General features: G+C 38.0%; 4 protein-coding genes across 5 annotated transcripts; 2 read left to right on the forward strand and 2 right to left on the reverse strand.

The window, feature by feature from the left end:
- Positions 1-1,174: 1,174 nt before the first annotated feature.
- On the reverse strand, positions 1,175-2,454 carry LOC138879812 (uncharacterized). The gene is made up of 2 exons (XM_070159448.1): positions 2,308-2,454; positions 1,175-1,795 (listed from the first exon to the last, which is right to left on the reverse strand). The coding sequence occupies exons 1-2, from the start codon at positions 2,452-2,454 to the stop codon at positions 1,175-1,177; spliced, it is 768 nt and encodes a 255-aa protein (XP_070015549.1).
- Positions 2,455-3,308: 854 nt separating this feature from the next.
- LOC138879813 (uncharacterized) lies at positions 3,309-4,072 on the forward strand. Its single transcript, XM_070159449.1, has 2 exons — positions 3,309-3,636; positions 3,774-4,072. Exons 1-2 carry the CDS (start codon positions 3,309-3,311, stop codon positions 4,070-4,072), a joined length of 627 nt encoding a protein of 208 aa, XP_070015550.1.
- A 2,637-nt stretch (positions 4,073-6,709) lies between these two features.
- LOC104245637 (cyclin-H1-1) lies at positions 6,710-15,939 on the forward strand. Of its 2 annotated transcripts, XM_009801267.2 has the most exons (15): positions 6,710-6,848; positions 7,179-7,244; positions 8,085-8,176; positions 8,302-8,352; positions 9,182-9,260; positions 9,374-9,486; positions 9,701-9,774; positions 9,927-10,047; positions 10,133-10,201; positions 10,457-10,501; positions 12,167-12,244; positions 14,795-14,853; positions 14,933-15,017; positions 15,153-15,244; positions 15,394-15,939. In XM_009801267.2, the coding sequence occupies exons 3-15, from the start codon at positions 8,117-8,119 to the stop codon at positions 15,452-15,454; spliced, it is 987 nt and encodes a 328-aa protein (XP_009799569.1). In that variant the 5' UTR covers positions 6,710-6,848; positions 7,179-7,244; positions 8,085-8,116; the 3' UTR covers positions 15,455-15,939. The 2 variants fall into 2 exon arrangements, with proteins under 2 accessions (XP_009799569.1, XP_009799572.1); XM_009801270.2 differs by lacking the exons at positions 6,710-6,848; positions 7,179-7,244 and having other exon boundaries at positions 8,094-8,176; positions 9,165-9,260.
- Positions 15,940-20,565: 4,626 nt separating this feature from the next.
- On the reverse strand, positions 20,566-20,871 carry LOC138879814 (uncharacterized). The gene has a single exon (XM_070159450.1). The coding sequence runs from the start codon at positions 20,869-20,871 to the stop codon at positions 20,566-20,568; it is 306 nt and encodes a 101-aa protein (XP_070015551.1).
- Between the last annotated feature and the right edge of the window lie 1,715 nt (positions 20,872-22,586).

Genomic DNA, 22,586 nt, shown 5'->3' on the forward strand with positions numbered 1-22,586 from the left:
TTCTTTGGCTTACCTCTACCTCTCCATAGGTCCTCCAATGTCAACCTCCTCACCGGGGTATCTGCGCTCCTCCTCCTCACATGACCAAACCACCTAAGTCGCACTTCTCGCATCTTGTTCTCAATAGGGGCCACACCCACCTTGTCGCGAATAACCTCATTTTTAATCCTATCTAACCTGGTGTGCCCGCACATCAATATCAACATCCTCATATCTACTACCTTCATCTTCTAGACATGAGCGATCTTGACTGGCCAACACTCACTCTCATACAACATCATTGGTCTGACTAGCACTCTGTAGAATTTACGTTTAAGTTTCGGTGGCACCTTCTTGTCACAAAAAACACCGGAAGCAAGTCTCCATTTCATCTATCCCGCTCCAATACTATGTGTGACATCTTCCTCAATCTCCCCACCCCCTTGAATAATAGATCCAAGGTACTTAAAACTCCATCTCTTAGGGATGACCTGCGAGTCTAGCCTCACCTCCCCTTCCCATCCTTGAGTCTCGCCACTGAATTTACACTCCAAGTATTCTGTCTTGGTCCTGCTCAACTTGAAACCTTTAGATTCCAAGATCTGCCTCAATACCTCTAGTTGCGCGTTCATACCATCTCGTGTCTCGTCAATCAATACAATATCATCTGCAAATAGTAGGCACCACGACACCTCTTATTGGATGTGGCACGTCAGTACGTCCATCACCAGAGCAAACAAAAAAAGGGTTGAGTGTCGACCCCTAATGCAACCCCATCATAATCGAAAAATAGTCCAAGTCCCCACCCACTGTCCTCACTCGGTCTTTACTCCATCATACATGTCCTTAGTCAACCTAACGTAGGGAACATATACACCTCTAGCCTCCAAACATCTCCACAAAACCTCCTTCAAAACTTTATCGTATGCATTTTTAAGTCGATGAACAACATATGCAAGTCCTTCTTTCTCTTCCTATACTGTTCCATCAATCTCCTAACAAGATGGATGGCTTCTGTAGCCGAACGTCCCGGTATAAACCCAAAGTAGTTCTTGGAAATAGATACACTCCTCCTCACTGTTAGCTCTACCACTCTCTCCCAAACTTTCATAGTCTGGCTAAGCAGCTTGATGCTCTACCTCCACTCTTTGGGCATATTCTTCGTTCTAAAAATAATATTAAATAGCATAGTGAATCACTCTAAGCCCGCCTTCCACTCACTCTTCCAAAACTCCACTAGAATTTTATCCGGTCTGGTCGCCTTGCCCCTACTCATCTTATGCAAAGCCCCCTCAACTTTATCAACTCTAATCCGCCTACAATCCTCAAAGTCACAACGACTCCCGGAGAGTTCCAAATCACCCAGTACAATGCTCTTGTCCCCCTCCTCGTTCAAGAGATTATGGAAGTAGGTCTGCCATCTCCGACTGATAAGCCCCTCATCCAACAAAACTCTACCTTCTTCATCCTTGATGCACTTCACTTGATCCAAGTCCCGCGCCTTCCTTTCTCGCGCCTTGGCTAACATGAACAACCTTTTATCCCCACCTCGGCCCTCGAGTTCCTCATACAAACGATTAAAAGCTATAGTCATGGTCGCCGTAATTGCTAGCTTTGCCTCTTTCTTAGCCAACTTATAATGCTCCCTATTCGCCCTCTTCTCCTCATCGTCTACGCTTTCCACTAGATTCAGATACGTTGCTTTCTTGGTTTTCACTTTTTCTTGCACCTCTCCATTCCACCACCAGTCTCCCATGTGATCACCAGAGTAACCTTTTGAGACCCCTAATACCTCTCTCGTAGCTTCCCTAATGCACTATGCAATCGTGGTCCACATAGCGCTTGCATCCCTACTACTCCTCCAAGCCCCCATAGTCACCAACTTGACCCCCAACTCCTGCGCTTTAGCTTCCGTCAAGGCTCCCTACTTGATCCTATGTTGACTATACATCACCCTCTTCCTCCTCTTCCTTGTGATCTCAAGGTCCATTACTAGGAGCCTATGAAGGGTCGAAAGGTTCTCACTCGGGATGACCTTGCAATCCGTGCAAAGATCTCTATCGGACTTCTTGCGGAGTAAATAATCAATTTGACTCTCGACAACCGAACTCCAGAAGGTGACCAAGTGCTCTCTATTCTTTGGAAAACTCGAGTTTGCTATCACCAAATCAAATGCTCTAGCAAAGTCCAGCAAAGACGTTCCTCCTCCGTTTCTATCTCCAAAACCAAAGCCACTATGCACATCATCATACCCCCAGACATCGCTCCAATAAGACCGTTGAAATCTCCTCATATGAAAAGCTTCTCGGTATGCGAGATACAACTCACCATCTCATCCAAATCCTCCCAGAAATGCCTTTTGACTTCCTCATCCAAGCCTGCTTGGGGTGTGTACGCACTGATTATATTCAAAGTAAAACCTCCAACAACTAGCTTAATAGTCATCAGCCTATCATTCACCCTCCTAACCTCCATCACTAGTTCACGAAGGTCCTTATCAACCAAGATACCTACCCTCGTTCCTGCCCCCACCCTCCAAGAATACAAAAGTTTGAAACTGCCCACATTCTGAGCCTTATCTCCTACCCACCTAGTCTCCTGTACACAAGCTATATTATTTAATAATACTTATTTTGAAATCTTTTCATAAGAATATCAATTCAATTAACTAAATCTTGATAAATAGTAGATTGATTTTTATTTATTTGAATATGAATTAGAATAAAGAGTTATAACTATTCCATAAAATTCAAATAAGTAAATAATTTATATAAATAAAATTGTACTCATTATTGTGTTACCTCATGTTGTGTTAGCTTAAAAAAATTCAAAAGCTTCTAAGAACTGATTTTCCGGCCTAAATTTGAAAGAACGAAAGCACACGAATTAGAAAATACTAAGTTAAGAACATAAAAAGAAATGAGAAATAGAAGCAAAAATAATAATAATAAGCAAACAAACATATCAAACTATTGATATGGCAAAGTAAAAAGAACAAAAAAATAAATAAATCTAAAACAAGACTTTTTCCATATTAAAGCAACAATCAACCATGAATTATGAATGCACCGCAAAGTAAATAAGAAATAATAAAATCACTAAACGTAACTAAAATTCTAGTTGATAAACACAAATATGCGGTAGTTCCCGTCTAAGAAGGCCCGTGCTTATAGCAAAATAAAAACATAACACAGACAAAATTTCTTTTGAATGTTAGTGTAAATAACTCCAAAGTCTTAATATGAGGATTTGTCATAAATATAGTTTATTATATTCATGGAGAGGTGCATGGAGGCTTTGGTTTTGGGGAGAGGAACGGAGGAGGTACCATGCTGTTGGACTTCGCAAAGGCTTTCGGGTTGGTGATTGCGAACTCTAGATTTCCGAAGAGGAATGAGCATTTGGTCACTTTTCAAAATGCGGTAGCGAAGACTCAGATTGACTATCTCCTCCTCAGGAGGTGTGACAACGGGTTGTGCAAGGACTACAAGGTGATTCCGCGTGAGACACTCGCGACGCAGCATAGACTCTTGGTGATAGACGTTGGTAGTAGGTTAAAGAGGAGGAAACGGACTGCTCGGGCAACACAGAGAATCAGGTGGGGAGCCTTGACTAAGGATAAAGCCCAAGAGTTGGAGTGGCGGCTGTCGGCTACGGGTGCTTGGAGAAGCAGTAGGGACGCAAACACTATGTGGCAACAACAACAGACTGTATAAGGGCGTCTGCGAGAGAGGTATTAGGGGTCTCGATCGGTGTCTCTGGCGAGCATAAATGAGACTGGTGGTGGAATGAAGTGGTCCAAGGTAAAGTGGAAGCGAAAAAGGCAGCATACGTTAAGCTAGTGGGGAGCATATGTGAGGAGGAGAGGCGAGCGTGCATGGAGAGATATAAGGTAGCTAGGAAGGAAGCTAAACTGTCAATCACAGAGGCTAAGACTACGGCTTATGGTCGTCTGTATGAGGAACTAGGGGAAAACGGCGGGGAGAAGAAGTTATTCCAGCTGGCCAAGTTGAGAGAGAGGAAGGCTCGGGATTTGGACCAAGTGAGATGCATCAAGGACGAAGATGGTAGGATACTGATGGAAGATGCCTAGATTAAGAAGAGATGGCAGACTTACTTCCATAAACTTCTGAATGAAAAAGGGGATCGGGATATTGTGCTAGGCAAATTGGAGAATTCCGAGAGTCACCGTGACTTCGAGCATTGCAGGCGTATCGAGGTTGAGGAGGTTGTGGGGGCTATGCGTAAGATGAGTAGGGGTAGAGCAACCGAGCCAGACGAGATTCCGGTGGAATTTTGGAAGTGTGTAGGGAGAGTAGGTTTGGAGTGGTTGACTAGGTTGTTTAATGTTATTTTTAAGGCGAATAGGATGCTGGATGAGTGGAGGTGGAGTACGGTGGTTCCATTGTATAAGAACAAAGGTGATATCCAAAGTTGTAATAATTATAGGGGTATTAAATTACTGAGTCATACCATGAAAGTATGGGAGAGGGTCATTGAAGCAAGGGTGAGAAGGATAATGTCTATATCCGACAACTAGTGCGGGTTCATGCCGGGCCGTTCTACCACAAAAGCTATACACCTTGTTAGGAGGTTGGTGGAACTGTACAGAGAGATAAAGAAGGATCTGTACATGGCATTTATAGACCTAGAGAAAGCATATGCCAAGGTTTCTAGAGAAGTTCTCTGGAGATGCTTAGAGACAAAAGGTGTGTCGGTTCCCTATATTATGGCGATTAGGGACATGTATGATGGGGCCAAGACTCGGGTTAAGACAGTAGGAGGCGACTCTGAGCATTTTCCGGTTGAAATGGGGTTACACCAAGGCTCTGCGCCAGTCCGTTCTTATTCGCCCCGGTGATGGATGTATTAACAAACCATATTCAAGGGGAGGTGCCATAGTGCATGCTATTTGCCGATGACATAGTTCTGATTGATGAGTCACGAGCCGGGGTTAACGAGAGACTAGAAGTTTGGAGACAGACTCTTGAGTCTAAAGGTTTCAAGCTGAGCAGAACGAAACAGAATACCAGTAGTGTAAGTTCAGCACTGAGCCGAGGCAAATGGGTGTGGATGTGAGGTTTGAATCACAGGTTATCCCAAGTAGAGGCAGCTTCAAATACCTTGGTTCGGTTATCCACGGGGAGGGAGATCGATGAGGATGTCGCACACCGTATTGGGGTAGGATGGATGAAGTGGAGGTTAGCATCCGGAGTTTTGTGTGACAAGAGAGTGCCAACGATACTCAAAGTAAGTTCTATAAAGCGGTGGTTAGACCGACGATGATGTATAAGGCTGAGTGTTGGCCTGTTAAGAACTTACATATCCAAAAGATGAAAGTAGCAGAAATGAGGATGTTGAGGTAGATGTGCGAGCACACTAGAATGGATAAGATTAGAAATGATGATATTCGGGAGAAGGTGCACGTGGCTCCCATTGATGACAAGATGCGGGAAACGAGGCTCATATGGTTTGGACATGTACAGAGGAGAAGCCCGGATGCTCCAGTAAGGAGGTGTGAGCGACTGGTTGTGGAGTGCACGATAAGAGGTAGAGGGCGGCCTAAGAAGTATTGGGGAGAAGTGATCAAGCAGGATATGACGAGGCTTCAGATTTCCGAGGATATGACACTTGATAGGAAGTTATGGAGGTCGAGTATTACGGTTGTAGGATAGGAGGTAGCTCAGTCTTGCGTTACCTTGTACTATTGTGAGCCTAGTCTGGTAGAGTTTTTGTCTGAAATAGCTAGGGGCATTGCCGTGTCTTACTATTTTCTCTTTTCAGTGCAGGACCTATTTACTAGCCATCATTTTTGTTTTGCATTTTTCCTTCTGCATTTTATGTTCCTATTTTTCCTATGATCTCTGTGGTGAAACGAATATTCTCTCCTTTTTATTTTTCTTATTATCTTGAGCCGAGGGTCTTCCGGAAACAACCTCTCTACTCCTTTGGGGTAGGGGTAAGGTCTGTGTACATACTACCCTCCCCAGACCCCACTTGTGGGATTTTACTAGGTTGTTGTTGTTGTTGTTGTTATAACATACTTTAAATTTTTTTATTTATAAAGTAAAATGTTATCTTGTTTTAAAGTGTTAAATTTAAGACTTTTTACCTAGTTCAAATAAGGAAAGATTTAGTAATCACAATTTTAATTGTTTTTAATGTATTAAATATTAGGAAAAAATTATAAATGACTATCTTATCTGGTAAGAACTCTAATTTTAAAGCGTAAAAAATCCAAATAATATTTAACTAAGGACTTTCGTGCTTTTAATATAATATAAATAGATAGATTTGAAAAACAAGCCATTTTATTGTATTGTTTTTTCTTTTTGCTGTATTTTGTAAATAAATTTAGAAACAAAAGCCCAAACTAATAGCCTATTTGAACAAGATTTTCCTTGTTTTTCAAAATTGAAGTGTTTGATCAATCTTTTAGAAGAAAAAAATGCTTTTAAGTAGAAGCAGAAACTGTTTTGGAGAATGCAAAAAAATAGTTTAAAAAAGTATTTTTTTGAAAAATACACTTAAAAGTACTTTATAAAAGCTTGGTTAAATACTAATTTATGCTCAGAAGTATTTTTCAAATTAATTAGCTAAAAATAAATTATATCTCATTAAAAATATTTTGGAAAAAAATAATTTTGAAAAGAATTAGTTCTCAAAATAAACTAATTTTAGAATAGTGGCCAAACATGTTATAAATTCCCTATTCCCTAAACCCTTTGCTCTCTTCCCGAGTTCCTGTCAAAAACATCTCTCACTCACCCCAACAAGGAAACCGCGACAATCTATCAGCTCTCTTGCGTTTTGTGAATTCCAACCGGCAACGGGCGACGACTTACAGTGACTGCGTGGGCGACTCTCACGTAAGTTTCTCTTTTCCTCCTTTTTTTTTTGTATTTTTTGATTCATTCTTACACATATGTTCTAATTTAATTTAGTGATGCATCAGTTTTGATATTAAGAATTTCAGTTACTAAGAGACCAATTTTAAAAGGCCAAATTAGGCGTTTCTTGGGAACTTCCAAAAGCATATTCTCAGAAAACTAATTTGACATTAAAATCTCAACTCGTTTAATCATGAAATGGAAGACTACCAACTAAGTTTTAGCAAAAATAGATGGTATCATAGAAGAGATAATTTATGTGGTTACTTGTTCAATGTATTGATGTAAATGAGCTTAATATATTTGCAGGGGCTTGCAAATTGCAAGATAAAATCTAGCTACGTCCAACTTCCGAGGTCGTATTTTCTCGAATTGGTAAGTCTTCTTTTATTTCTCAAAGAATGTTATAGTTATGAATTATGTGGTAGATTCTCTACTTTTTGGTATACTGCTTATTCTTTCCATTATTATTAATAGAATTATTTATTTAATTTATAAAAGATGTTATCATTATGACTTATGATAGACTTACTATGGAAAGATGGTGTTCCCTGTTACATGTTGTTTTTATTTGTGTTGATAGAAGAAATCTGATTTCCCTATTGGAATTGAAAAATTCATACTTTGGTCTAGGTTGTTATTTTCACTTTTTTTTTTTTTGGTGATCGGTTGTCTATGTAAAATGAAAAGATGGATAAATAAACTTAAGTCCAAAAAAGGTGACATGATAATATTATTCAAGGCAGTGGCGGCACCCATCGTCTTAAAATCTTGGGTCTGCCCGCCTTTGAAAATAAGCGACGTATGATAATGTTATGATGGTGAAGAATAGAGTATGAAGTAGTCTTTTTGGGTGATATTTTGAGTAGTAAAGATTAAAAACAATGTATCTAAAAAATTGGTTAGAGCAAGTCATATGTAACAAGAGTTAGATATCTGGAAAGAAAATGAAAACTGTCTATAAATTAAGGAAGTTACATCCTTTTGGTTGAATTTCTTTTTGGAGGAAACTTATTCCAATAAATTCAAAGTAACTAAACTCCAAGAATAATTTCATTAAAGGATATTTTTTGACAGAACATTTTTCGAAAAAAAAAAAATGTTTTAATTAAATCAAACAAATATGAAGGGTTTGGCTGTGAAACAAAAATGTGCTAACTCCAGGAATAAAGGATACCTTGAAAGACCTTGGCTGAACTTCATATGTGCAAACAGGGACAGCAGAAGAAAGAAGGAATCAGCAAGCAATGGCAGATTTCACGACATCGACTCATCGAGCCAAGTGGATTTTCACTCCCCAAGAGCTTGTAAGTTGCAATTTTCGTCCATTTAAATCCCTGCCCCTTAGTTCCAATCAACTGTTTCTGAAAATCGTCAGCAGTACTAGGGATCTTTTTTTTTTAATAATAGAATGAACTGTTACTGTTTACAGAAGGACAAGTACAAGGCTGCTAATCAAAGAGCCAAACAAGCTCTAGAGAAGGTATGCTAGCTCTATTTCCGTATGTTTTCTATGTGCTGGCACATGTTTTTTTTCTGTGTAAAGAAATGACTTTTTGTTGTGCTGATAAATTGCATCATTTATGTCCTCTTACTGTTGATTTAAAAGTTATCTTTTTTGCAATGTGCCTACAAATTATTTTTTTTGCAATGTGCCTACAAATGTGTAGTGTATGAACTTCTATATGCGTAGTTTGGTTTCTTGAATCAACCCTGTCCCCTTCTTTGTGCTTTAATTACAATGGTATATCTGTAACCTCAAAACTTTGAAGCATGCATCAGAGGAGTACTTCTACCTTTGAAATTCTTTCACTCACACACAGGTATCAATCGTCCAATCTTCTACAACTCAATTCCAGAAATAAATTGTGGTCGTTTGACCACTTTATTCGGCGTCAAATCATTCCAATACTACACTTATAAATGATTCGCATGAATTTTTTCACAATGATATAGCGGTGTCGTTTTGTTTGCTTCATTGACATACCTGCAAGGATGTATACACTTGCTTATGACATTCTAATTTATAACTGTATGTATTGATCTTGAAGTTCCTTAGATTATACGCTCCCAATATAGGAAAAGCCAAATTGAAGGTTAGATAAAGAGAAGTTGAGTCTTACAGAGGGTATGAGGTGTAATATTGTCTTTTCTTTAACAGGGGCTACAGTGAAATAGACAGTAAAGATTACTTGACCAAAATGTGTCTGTGTAGTTTGACATATCTATGGACTTGATTTATAAACTTAATCAACACTTTTCTTGTTAACTTTAATTTGCTTACAACGCTGATAGCTAAATATGTTCTGAAGTACGGAGCAACCAGAATGGAAGTTGACATCGATGGGTCTTTCTCGTATGCTGAACCTCAAAGTGATGCAAAAGATAGTGGTAAGTTGTTTCTTGCCCCATGTAAAGCAATTTAAACTGATTCAATTTCTGTTGTAAGGCCCTTTTTGTTTTAAGGTAATCACCATTCTTTTCACTGCCTGTTGGCATGTTAGCTGAAAAGCGTCCCAAACCTCTCAAGGTCGAAGAAGAGCAGCTGTTAAGGGCTTTTTATGAGTTCAAAATTCAAGATGTCTGTGATGCTTTTAAGTTCCCACGCAAGATTCAGGTATAAGTTTAGTTTGTTATTTTTATTTAATATGGGTCCAGCACTGCCTTGGTGCTGATTTTAATATAGTGTTGCCATTCTAAAAAAAAAAAAAGAAGTTTATTTTCATGAGTTACAATTAGTGTACATATCAAAAGATGTATTTTTGGTTAATGAATCAGCAACCGTTGATCAACCTATTTGAAGGTTAAACAGTTATCATGTTGCATTGCAGGCAACAGCTCTCATTTATTTTAAAAGGTTTTATCTGCAATGGTCGGTGATGGAACATCATCCCAAAAACATCATGTAAGAAACTCTTAATTATCTCCTGCACCAGGTCTCCTGGATCGAGAGAAATCGAGAGAGAGAGACATCCCTAAATATTGTTGACACTGTAAAAATGTGTTTTACTATCTTCTTCCCAAGAAAGTGGACGAGGTGTTTTATGATATTTGCAGGTTAACTTGCATATATGCAGCTTGCAAGGCAGAAGAAAATCACGTATCAGCTGAGGAGCTTGGTAAGGGGATAGAACAGGATCATCATGTTATACTCAATAATGAGATGCTGGTTCTTCAGGCAAGGATGTAATTTATATGTTATTTCCTCCTACACTATTTTTTTGAATACTGCTTTTATCTGAATTTTTACCTTTCTCTTGCAGAGTCTAGGTTTCGATCTTATTGTTTATGCTCCATATCGTGCACTCGAAGGTTTTGTCAGTGATATGGAGGTCTTTTGTTGATCCACCACTTAACTTTTTGTTGCAACTTTTTGAATGGATTCTTTTTTTAAAAACATAATTACGTTGGCTGTGGTTAAAATCATCTTGTAATAGTTACAGTTTGAGTAAAACTCTCAATATGAAGGAAATTTTGTAAGGGCTTAAATAAAGCCCAATTGGTTATAGAGTATCCTGATAGTTGGTTACTCCTCAATCACACATCATGTCCAATGCAATCTTTGACTATTCTTCTTGAAACTTTAGGAGTTTCGTGGTGCTAATGATGACGACCAATATGAGATGCTAAAGGTAATTGTTATACATTTGCCATACGATTTTGAAAATTTAAATTTAATAGCCTTTGATTTTCTGCTCCTTGTACAATCTGGCTTTAGTGAATTGCATTTAATTAGTGTTGTCGTATTACAATTATTATATTTAAACAACTATTCATTACTGTATTTCTTTTCAACAATGCTGCAACTGTGCTTTTACTGAGTCAAGGGTCTATCGGAAACAACCGCTCTACCTTCACAAAGTAGGGGTAAAGTTTGCGTACACACTACCCTCACCAGACCCCACTTGTGGGATTACACTGGGTTTTTTGTTGTTGTATATTTAAACAACTGAGAGACCTTTTACATTTTGGCTTTGAATAATTGCATTTCACTCAGTGTTGTTCAACAATTAGTCTGGTGATTCGAGGTTTGGGAGTAGAGTTCATGGTATATTGGACATAGAAAAGACATAGGATCATTTCAATTGGAGACATTGTTATACCTTCTTGAAAGAATGGATGCAGGGACATATCAAAAGCTTTCTTTATATCAAGTTTGCAAATGAGGCCAATCTATTCGGAAATCTAAGCATTCATTTGCAAGGAGAACAAAATCATTAATTTGACGGCCTCTAATGAAGGCCAACTGATGAGGAGAAACTAGTTTACCGATGATCCTTTTTAGTCTAGTAGCAAATACTTTAGGAAGGATCTTGTAGAAGCTACCCCCAAGACTAATGGGCCGGAGATCCCAAACTTCATTGTCTCCGGACTTTAGGGACCAAAGTAATAAAAGTAGCATTTAGACTCTTGGGAAGTGTTTGTTAACGGATGAGGTTCAAAACATTAAGAAAATGGTGCCCGATAATGCTCCGAAACTTTTTATAGAAACCCATGGTAAAGCCGCCCGGACCGAGAGCTTTTGTCAAAGACAGAATCATCGATAACACCAATAACTTCCTCTTCTAGGAAAGGTTGTAAAGCCATATTATCTTCGATCGAAATAACAGGAATATTACAATAAGACCGTGAGAGTCACATGGAGTCATCTTTACTGCAGAGTGATTCAAAGAAGTCAAGGATCTCGTCCTTTATAATCACCTCATCTGTAACCATAACCCCATCAATAATAAGGTCATTAATATGATTATATTTACGGTAGGCGTTTGCCATTTGTGAAAGAACTTAGTGTTGTTGTCACCTGTTTTAGCTAAATACTCCGTGACTTTTGTCGCAAAATTATTTTTTCCTGCATGAATATTTTATCAAGGTCCATTTGTAATCTGTCTCTCTACCATTTCATCATCAGAGCGTGTTCTCCATTCTGCTTCATTGTTAAATTTCAGTATCTCTGCAAGGTTAAAGGATTAATCTCTTCTGAGTTCTATACTGTACATCAGAGATTAATGCTTACCCCTCTGGCTCATGGAGCTGCCAACTAGCTAAACTTTCATTTGTTGAACTGCAAGTGTCTTTTACGCATTTCTTTTTGACCTGCGATTTTCGATAAGAGCAATTAATAAATTTCCTGATTAGAAATTTGTAGCATCTTGGACATCAACCGGTACACTACTAATTCAATTGATTTTTTTAGTCATTGCCTCATTGAGTTCTTTCCTTTATATGTGAGATAATGCACTTGATCTGTGTCTGACTCATGGAACTGCCAGTTTAATATATATTCTTTTGGAGTATAGAGAATGCTGGAAGCCGCGAGGATGGAAGCAGATAAGATTATGCGTACAGAGGCACCACTTTTATTCCCACCTGGGCAGGTATTCTTTATCAGTGACATTATCTCGTGAAACTCCTTATTAAAATTTTGTTCAGCATAAACATCTTTATAGATCCCTAGTTGCAGAAGACTGTATTACTAGATATTATCATATCCTTGATGCTGGCTTCACCTTTTGTAGAAAGAAAAGTCCGCATGTTTTCAAACTGGTCATAAATCTTTGATTTATTTTTGTTCCCTTTTTATTTTTCCGGCTTCATATGAAGTACGGAACGGAGAATTCTCTACAGATAAAATTTTCATGGTTGGTCTTCCTAAATTAAATCAACCTTTTCTTTATGGAAGTAATGGATTGGGTACTTTTGCAGAGAAGAATTCTGGCTACAATTTTAAATAGGATTCTCTCAACATTTTGTTGCAACTACCCAGGACTCTTCTGTTGGTTAAGACTTACATTTTGTTCTGTCTGTTGAGTGTAAAGATTTTGTGGAAGCGGGTAGTAAAAACGACGGAGTTTGAGAGAGGAATATGAATTTTCCCAAGTAAATTTTTTTTTTTTAGAAAGTCTTTGTAGTCACTGCATCTTCATACTAGTGTTGCTTGATCAGAATATTGTGAAAATAACGTCACACAAGAACGTTTGGGAAATTGAACTTTTAACAGACATGTAAATTAGCAACTTCCGTGAAGATCAGCACTTTGTGCTTTTGACAAAAGGGTTGTTTGGACAGACTTTGACGGCTAAAACTGAATGTTTATATGATTTGACATTTGAAGCATTTGCAGCCACAGTTGGTACATTACCTGCAAATGTACATCCCAATTTCTTTGTATATGTTGAATTGACACTGTTAAAGAAAGAATAGAAGACTTTTGGTACATAGTTTATATGCTAGTGATGAGCTTTATCAAAAGAAGACTTTTGGCACATAAGCTAAATATGAATGAGACAACAAAACTACCTTGTACCAAAAAAATTTGTTTTGTAATCAGTGGGGCCTAAAGCGACTCATGTTGGTAGTGGCAAAATGGAAATGTAAAATTATCTTTTTATTTTTTTAAGTCAAAAGATCCACTAGGTTGGTGTGTGTGTGTGTGTGGGGGGGGGGGGGTAGGAATAGCCCTATCTTGTATATAAATCAAAAAGCAAAAGTACGAAATGTGAAATTATCTAGTTTCTACATATGGATATACAGTGGTCCAAGGCTTTGGTCCAGTGGTAAGAGTGTTGTGCATGCTGTGAGGGTTAGGCACATGTCATGGTTTCAAACATTTGCTGCAGACAAAAGCCTGGTATTCAAGTGGAGAAAGGGTAGAGGGAGAAGGACGGACCTATTATGCACCGAATTTCGAACTGTTTGTCTGAAAAAGACGGAAATATGTCAATCCTTTTGGACGGACGAAAAAGGAAAAGTGCCAAACAGATTTAAGAAGGATAGCATTTAAACAGTTATATCAGAATTTAAAAAAAATAAATTATCAGCACATTATATGTTCAAAATGATAAGCTATGTTCTGATTTCAAATTTATTCCAAAGAAGTAACTTGACGTTACACCTGTGGGTACATTCAAGACCACAAACCTAATATCTTTAGCTCTTGAATGATGTAAATAATCACTAGTACAAGATCAGCCTTTAAACTTCGTTTTTTAGATGTCATTATTTTGAAGCAAGCAGCTCTAATTTATTTACTTGCTTGAGAGGTCTATATTTTGTATCCTGGATGTGAAAACTGTATTGGCCCAATGTGATGCTCCAAAACACTAAGCTGAATCATTTCATTTTCACCTATAAATTTTTTTTTACTTAGCCCTCCCGTTAATTTAAAAAGAAAATACTAACCCCCCTCCCCCCCCCCCCAAATATTGACTTCACTTGACCATATGTCACTCCTAACTGCTTCTTATTTCTCCATTCTCCATGGTCAGGTTAATAATTAGTACTACATGCTCAGAAGTTTAGTACCAAATGTTTTGGGTATTAGGCCAATCACTTTTACATCCGAAACTTTCAATTTTCTTTTGGTTATTATGTTATCCTTTCATATCTCTATCTGCTGGCCTTCTATTTTTTAAATTAATGTGAACACAAAAAAATAAAAAACATATTCTTCCTCTGCGTTCTCTTTTCTTTTCTCTCAACCGAAACAACACAAGTTAGAAAGTACTGCAGACGATGTTACTCACTATTCTATCGAGATCATTATGCAGCTTTAACTGTAACATGCAATCACTTGAGTAGACAATCATTATCAATATGGTTAATAATGCATCCATAATGTGGTTCTGACTGGATCACTTCAGAGGAGCTCTTCTTTGTGATGGACACGTTATATCCAGAGAAGTCATATTTTAGATGAGGGAGTGTTACAAAAATAGTGAGTCAATGTAAGAACTTGTTTATGTTGATCATCGTACGGTCGACATATCAAGAGATTTGTCTCATGATCATGCATGATAACAGAGTTGACTGACAGTCTGGTTTGTGTTTGGCATTATGATCTGCTCTTTATGAATGCACTAACCTTAACACCACATACGTGTCTTTTTATCTGGTAATCTGATTTAGCTTCTATGTAATTGTTGCAGTTGGCGTTGGCAGCTTTGCGTCGAGCTAATGTGGTGCATGGCATTCTTGATTTTGAGAGGTCTAAGCCGCTATCTTCGGAAATAATGCAAGCTAGTCTCCTTTTCCTCCTACTGACATGATATTTATTTTTCATGAAGGTATCTGAGAAGCATCCTATCACGTCAACAGTCAACTCAAACAATTTCTGAACTTACAGTTTCTTTAAATACCATTGATTCTTTGGTAAGTGCTTTCTGCTTTAATCCAGGCCTATAATTGCCCTGCTACTTATGGAAAATTTTCTTTTTTTCCTCTCTAAAATTTCCTTCTGTGCTTAATGTAGTCAGCTTACTGCCTGAACTCGTGGTATATTGACAGATTTGTAAACTTGAGGCTCCTCCAACTTCCAAAGATGTGAAGCACATTGACAGGAAACTCAAATCATGTCTTGATCCTGGTTCACACGACAAGTACGTTCTATCAACTTTTCTCAGATTGTCATTTTGTCCTATCTCGACTAACTTAATATTTAATCTTTGCCATATTTGGATCTCTTTCTCTATGTCTCAGGCATATTATCTACCACCAGACTGAAATAATTGCTGTTTTAAAAATGCAGGAGTAAGAAAAGGAAGCACAGATCCAAGGAAAGCTCAACTGAAGTGCAAGACCTCTCTTGAACATCTTTTAACTCAGTATTATGACCCAAGAATATGTTGAGTGGAACTAACACTTGTTGGTACTCATTTAATTCCTAATATAAAGCAGAAAAACAAGTTACACTAAGAGGTGGTCAATTTCTTCTACACACTTCGTTCTAAGAGGGCCTTACAGCTGCAATTGAACTGCAATATCCGAAGTTGCTCAAACTGCAGCTGATATAGTATACATGATGGTTGATGGCAGTTGGTCATGTGTTATATAGAACAGTCAATTTTATTGATGATCTTAGCATGTGCATCTATGGACTGGAAACAGGTGAATAATCGGTTGTCAACCTCATCTGAAATGGAGCCATCGAGGCTTAGGAAGTCTATTTTTGCGATGTATAGCTCTATTTGTGTCCAAAATTTATTCAGACTAGTCTGCTGAAAATGTATTAACTTGTGGATTAACCCGAAAGTAAATCTTATTGTTTCTGATTACTGGATTGAACACTTTGAAACTTCTTTGCCTTTCCTCTATTCTTTTGATGGGAACACGGAATCAGGGCTCTAATTTTGTTACGATCCAAATCCTACTAGGTTGTGATGACACCTAACCCAACCCGTTAGGCGAACCCACCAACACATGTGTAACCATAGTAGAAGATAATAATCATATAATTAAGAAATTAAAATTCAAAATTCCAATAACTAACCAAGAATGGATATCACAAGTCATGAGCAACTAAGAGTAGGAGTATAACACTGATATGAAAAAATGTTTTTGAATATATGTAAGTAGAAATACAAGATCCTAGGCTACCATGAACAAATGATAGCTAATAACTGGAATTTTGATATGTCCTCAACGCTTGCTCTCAAACTCCAAAATGGCTCAACTACAAAATTTGCACACAAGGTGCAGAAGTGCAGTATGAGTACAACCGACCCCATGTACTCAGAAAGTATCAAGACTAACCTCAACAAAGTAGTAGCGGGCTTTACTCAAAAGATACTCACTTTGTATAATCTGTGTAGTTCATAAGCATATATATAATAACAGAGAAACAACAAATATTAATTATAAGGTGCACAGTTAAAGACAAGGAGAATAAGCATGTGTTTTTAAATAACAAAGTCAAAAGCTTATACAAATGTACCAAATCGGCATATAAAGGAGATATGCAACAAGTAGTAAAGAATCAAACTTTACATCAATCCGACACCCGTCAAGTGTTCAACAACAAGCAATCAAGTTCCATATATGTGTAAAATACATGAATACACATATGTAGATGATATGCCTGAATGTTCTACATGAGTTTAGAATGTCTAAGCATGATAAATACACAAATTTGGTTCTAAAACCGACACAAATCTATGTGTCTAACTCAAATCCATGTGTCTATTAAGCATGCACTACCGATAGAATTCTGGTGTTTGCTGACTCTATAGGGACGGATTCATATCGACACGTAGTCGGTACGTAAATCTATACACATGAATAAATATCTCAATATAGGAACGTGAGCCCAAACGCCCAACGAATGTCTCAAAACATGAATGTGAATCTACACGCCCAAACAGATGCCTCAACACAGGAACGTGAATCCGAACGCCCAAACAATCTCAGATGAATGATGAGAACTAGATATATATGCTAGAATGACGCATATAAAGAGATAGTGTATATCTACACAGTTCTATCAAGTAAGACAAGGACATGAAATCCAAAATGTTAAACTAGCATGTGAATGATATGAATAACATTATTCTATCATGAATAAAATACTCAAGTAGTCTTACAACAACTAGTCATGACAAACTATATTTTATCATGTTATAGTAAGCATAAGAGAGATGCATATAACATATACTAGCATGTGAAGATGCGCATCGAATCATAACATAAGCCTAAAATCTATCGAAAATATGGCACAACCTCGACATCCGCATTGTCACGACCCCAAATCCCACCAAAGTTTTAACGACGCCTAACACTACTTGCTAGGCAAACCAACATCAAATATACAAAAATAAACTCTAACACTAATAAGAAATAGCCTCGAAAGTGGAATAAGACAGATAACTGAAGCACAATATAGCGATACAACTACAATATCATCTTAGAACCTGATGTTAACGAGTACATGAGCTCTACAGAATAATAAGTACAACTATCTGAATAACGATACAATATTATCTGGAGTACATAAACAATAATGACTAAAGTAAGAAAAAGGCTCCAAGGAGTGCGGGCGGAAATAACATAGCTACCTTGAACTCCAAAACGACACTGGTGCAACTCTCTATCAATAAGCTCTATCAGTAGCACTTGGATCTGCATATAAAGTGCAGAGTGTAGTATGACTACAACCTACCCCATGTACTCAGTAAGTAATAAACCTAACCTCAGATTGAAGATAGTGACGAGATTGGCAAAGTCCGCTACTCACTTTCAACAGTCAACAATGACAGAAACAACATAATAACAACAACAACAACAATAATAATAATAATGGGGAAGCAATAAGAATAATAAGTTCAAATTATTCACATTAACAGGAAATAGGCATGCTTTCCAATAAAATCAATTAGGTCATCAAATTCTAGATATAGAATTTCAATTAGCATGAGGAAGATAAATGTCTATGCCTGCATGACAAGTAACAATGTCAAAATCAACGAATTCACGGTGAAATCATCATATAAGCACACTCTCAACATTGTACGAGTGCCTGACATGAAGCCCTCACTCAGCATATACCAAGTGCCTGCACTCACAAGGCCCAAAGACCATGAGTTATTACCTGACTCCAGAGGGGCAGATCCTAGCCCAAGCGCTAATCAAGTCAAAAGTCAACAATCATCATAACTTAGCCCAAATGGCCTGGTGCACGCGTCACCTCAATATCAATACCACTCAGCCCAATAGGGGGCTTGGCATATGAGTCATATCAATTTCAAAATTATCATAGCTCTATGGCCCCAGTTCAGCTATTAATACGCTAATATGCGAATATCTCATAGTATCATAAATCAATATATATCGCAGAATTTACAATAACGTGCCACAAATCCATTCAAACTAGTAGTACTCAAGTAAGGAAGCCAACAACATGTGATATAATTGATAAGAAGTACAGAAAAATGATGAAATAACACGCAGATATAATATCATGACTGAAAAGTTTGACTACAATCAAGGCAAACAACCTAACACAACAAAATAGCCCTATCGTGTCTCAAACGGATAAGAACATAGCCTAAATATGATATATATCATGTGATAGTTTAAGTAGTCATACAAGTAAAGAAAACATGGTAACAGAAAGGCATGTTAGCAAAAGAAGGTTTGTAATAGCCGAAAGTCTACCCTGATCATGAATAACCACAGTGTACACAAATACGCTCGTCACCACATATGTGCATCATCCCCAACACATAATAAGCATCAAAATCTATGAGGAAAATACCCTCAAGCCAAGCCTAGGCAAGATACTTACCTCAAAGTGCAAGAATTAATACTCTGAAAAGCCCTTGCCTCTTGAATCGACCTCCGAATGGGTCAAATCTAGCAAAAAATAACTCAATAACGTCAAACAATACTATAGGAATCGATTCCAAGTAATAAAGCTCCAATCTTTATCAAATAGCAAAAAGTCAATCAGAGCCTGCCTCCCGGAACCTGACAAAAGTCATATATCCCGATTAGCCACTCAAATACGAGTCCAAATATAGAAGTTTCATCCAAATCCGACTCCAAATCGAGGTCCAAATCTACATTTTTCACTCTCCAAAACGATAGTCAAAATCCCCAAATTTCTCCTTCAAACCCCATAATCTATGTGTGATAATCTATGGGTATCAAGATATAATGTTAAAATCAAGTAGAAATCACTTACCCTCTTACTTTGTGCGAAAATCCCCGTAAAAAATCGCCCTTCTCCAAGTCTAGGGCCCAAAATATAAAATAATGGGTCTAAGTCACGAAATACAAATCTTTAAAAATCTGCACAGTGTACCCTTCGTGAACGCGACCCAAGCCTCGTGTTCGTGAAGCACAATCTACCCCTAGACCACAAATGCTCTTGGCGAATGCAGTCTTCCACCCGCGAACACGATGCTTAAGATCCTCAGGCCTACACGAACGTGGTCAACCCATCGTGCACGTAAAGGCATACCCCCAGCCGGCTCCTTGCCAGGCTCTCCACTACGCGAACGCGAGCCTTTTGCCCGCAAAAGTGAAGACCAACATATCCAACTCTTCACGAACGAGATGCCCTATTCCCGAAGGCGAAAGAAAAAAAATTCAGCTGCCCGAAAAAGACTCTTCGCGATCACGAGACCTGCTTTGCGATCGCGAAGCACCCCAGCCACCAGTAAATCTTTAGCAGCTCAACTAAGCTCAACATGATCCGATATCCATTCAAAATACTCCCGAGCCCCTCGGGACCCTATCAAACCACACCAACCAGTACCAAAATGTAATATGGACCTATTCGTGATCTCAAATCATACATAGTAACATCAAAACTATAAATCACAACTCGGAATAACCCTAAATTTCGCATACAAATTCCAAATGATATAACGAACCTATACCAACTTCCAGAACAATAATTGAACCCAATAGCATCAAAGTCAACTCCCCGTCAAACCTATGAACCTTCCAAACCTTCAAATTTCCATCTTTCACCAAATAAAGCCAAATCAATATAGAAAACTCCAAATCCAAATCCGTACATACGCCTATGTTTAAAATCACCATACAAATCTATTGGAACTATCAAAATACCATTTTGAGTCCGTTTACCGAAAAGTTAAACTTTGGTCAACTTCTTATATATTAAGCTTTTAACATTAGAACTAAATTTTCCAATTCACTCCAAAACTTCTCCGAAACTAAACAAACCATCCCCATAAGTTTCAAAATAACAAAGAAGCACACGGGAAGCATAAAATATGAGAACGAGGCTTCAATATACAAAACGACTAGCCGAGTTGTTACATTCTCCCTCTCTTAAACAAACGTTCATCCTCGAACAAGTTTAGAATTATACCTAGTATATCAAAAAGATAAGGATATCCACTCTGCATATCATGCTCGGTCTATTAAGTACCTCCTCGACCAGTTGACCCCTCCACTAAACCTTCACTGATGCAATATTCTTCGACCTCAGCTTCCGAACTTGCCTATCCAAAATGGCCATCGGCTCCTTCTCATAAGCAAGATCCTCATCTAACTGCACTGAACTAAAATCCAACACGTGCGACAGATCCTCATAGTAGTTTTGAAGTATGGAAACGAGAAATACCAGATAAACTACCAATAAGCTGGGTGGCAAAGAAAGTCTGTAGGCCACCTCACCAACTCTCTCCAACATATCGAAAAGACCAATATACTGAGGGGTCAACTTGACCTTATTCCCAAATCTCATCACACCCTTCATGGGTGAAACTCTGAGTAGAACCTTCACACCCCCATGAAAGCTACATCCCGAACCTTCTTATAAGCATAACGTTTCTGCCTGGATTGCACGTCCAAAGTCATATCCTGAATTAATTTCACCTTTCCGAAGAATCAAGAACCAAATCTGTGCCTAATACTTTAGCCTCACCCAACTCAAACCAACTAATAGGAGAACGACATCGCCTCCCATATAAGGCCTCATACAGATTCATCTAGATACTCGACTGTTGTTATTGTAGACATGTGATTTTTGACCCTCCCCAAGATTTTTTATATATTAGCGTAAAATATTTAATTTAGGTATAATATAGATATTTTAAGTAATTTTGACTCTTTTACTTTATTACAAGAAAACAGAATTACAAAAATAAGTTCATTAATGTTTTGTAGTCATTTTTAATCCTAAAAAAATATATATATACAAAAAAGTATCATATTTTTATTTTAATATGATATTTGAAAATACCAAATATAGATTTGTTTTAATGGTTAGTTTTATTTTAATAATTATTTGAATAGTAGGACTAATTAAAAATTGAGATCGTATTTTAGTCTTGTTCGCGGGGAAAGGATAAAACTTGGGCTCGAGCAACCCATTTTTAGGTCTAATTTTGGACCTATCCCACAATTTCCAAGTCCATAATTCTTAGGCCCATACCCCTCAACCTAAAAACCCTACCAAAAACCTAGAATCAACAATATAAAAAAGGCCGAAGAAAAAAAAAGTTGGAAAAAGGCTGCGCAGACAATACACAGACCTCCCCCCCTCGGATTGTCATCCCGACCCACCCTTCGCCTGTTCATTTTCTTCAACAATAGCAATACAAGAACGATCATCCCACCGTCTCCTTCTTCTTCTTAAAAAGCCCAGGCGTTAGAATCAAAACAGGATCAAAGTCGGCTACTTTTCTGCTGATTTTGGGGACAAAACTATACAAAAATACAAAGCCAAAATCTAACGCTAAGGACGAAAAGAAAAGCACCATTTTATGTCAAAAATGACCCCATCCCTGTATTTGGATCTTCTTCGTTCCCTTCTTCAGAAAGCCAAAAATGTTGAAGACCTGAAGCAGCCATTAGAGACACCAAACAAACAGTCGCCGTCGCTGGACCTCCGTTCACTGTAAAGCTGCCATCTCTGGCGAAGCTTCACATCACAAACGACCAGCCTACACCATGAACAGCCACGCACAACAGTAGCCGATCTCCTCCCTTCCATTCTGCCATGAAAAACATGACACTTATCTCCCTCTCGCCGAAAAACACTTACACATAGCCCCATACACGCACAGAACGGGAAAGGGACAATAGTGAACTCGTCGAGTTTTTGTGAGCATGAGAGGCACATGAATATGGTCTCAAGCTTTGCTTGGTTTATTACAGATATCGCCCATTCAATCTATTTTGAAATCGCGATTAAGGTACTGTCGAAGGTGAGGTTTGTCGAGGTCTTCGTACGTGGTCCGCGAGATCCAAACGATTTGTTGTTGTACATTTGAGGTCCAACTCTTGCTCTGTTCCTCTAATCTCTTTTATCTTGCTACCTGATCTTATAAATGGCTTGAATATTGAAATTAAATGTATTATCTTTGTTGGTTGCCCAAAGTAGCTTGATGTCATGAATATGATATTTTAGTAGATTGGATATTATTTGGTTTTGACTTTGTGAAATTCTTTTATAATCGAAAGAACGTC

Source organism: Nicotiana sylvestris, chromosome 10, assembly GCF_000393655.2.
Source record: "Nicotiana sylvestris chromosome 10, ASM39365v2, whole genome shotgun sequence".
Taxonomy (NCBI): Eukaryota; Viridiplantae; Streptophyta; class Magnoliopsida; order Solanales; family Solanaceae; genus Nicotiana; species Nicotiana sylvestris.

Coding starts and splice junctions, on each gene's coding strand:
- LOC138879812 (XM_070159448.1), bottom strand. CDS start 2,454: ATGGAGGTTAGGAGGGTGAATGATAGGCTGATGACTATTAAGCTAGTT. Junction 1,796..2,307: donor GGGAGGATTTGGATGAGATG/GTGAGTTGTATC, acceptor ACGATTGCATAG/TGCATTAGGGAAGCTACGAG.
- LOC138879813 (XM_070159449.1), top strand. CDS start 3,309: ATGCTGTTGGACTTCGCAAAGGCTTTCGGGTTGGTGATTGCGAACTCT. Junction 3,637..3,773: donor GTGGCGGCTGTCGGCTACGG/GTGCTTGGAGAA, acceptor GGTGGAATGAAG/TGGTCCAAGGTAAAGTGGAA.
- LOC104245637 (XM_009801267.2), top strand. CDS start 8,117: ATGGCAGATTTCACGACATCGACTCATCGAGCCAAGTGGATTTTCACT. Junction 9,261..9,373: donor AAGTGATGCAAAAGATAGTG/GTAAGTTGTTTC, acceptor TTGGCATGTTAG/CTGAAAAGCGTCCCAAACCT. Junction 15,018..15,152: donor TAAATACCATTGATTCTTTG/GTAAGTGCTTTC, acceptor GTATATTGACAG/ATTTGTAAACTTGAGGCTCC.
- LOC138879814 (XM_070159450.1), bottom strand. CDS start 20,871: ATGAAGGGTGTGATGAGATTTGGGAATAAGGTCAAGTTGACCCCTCAG.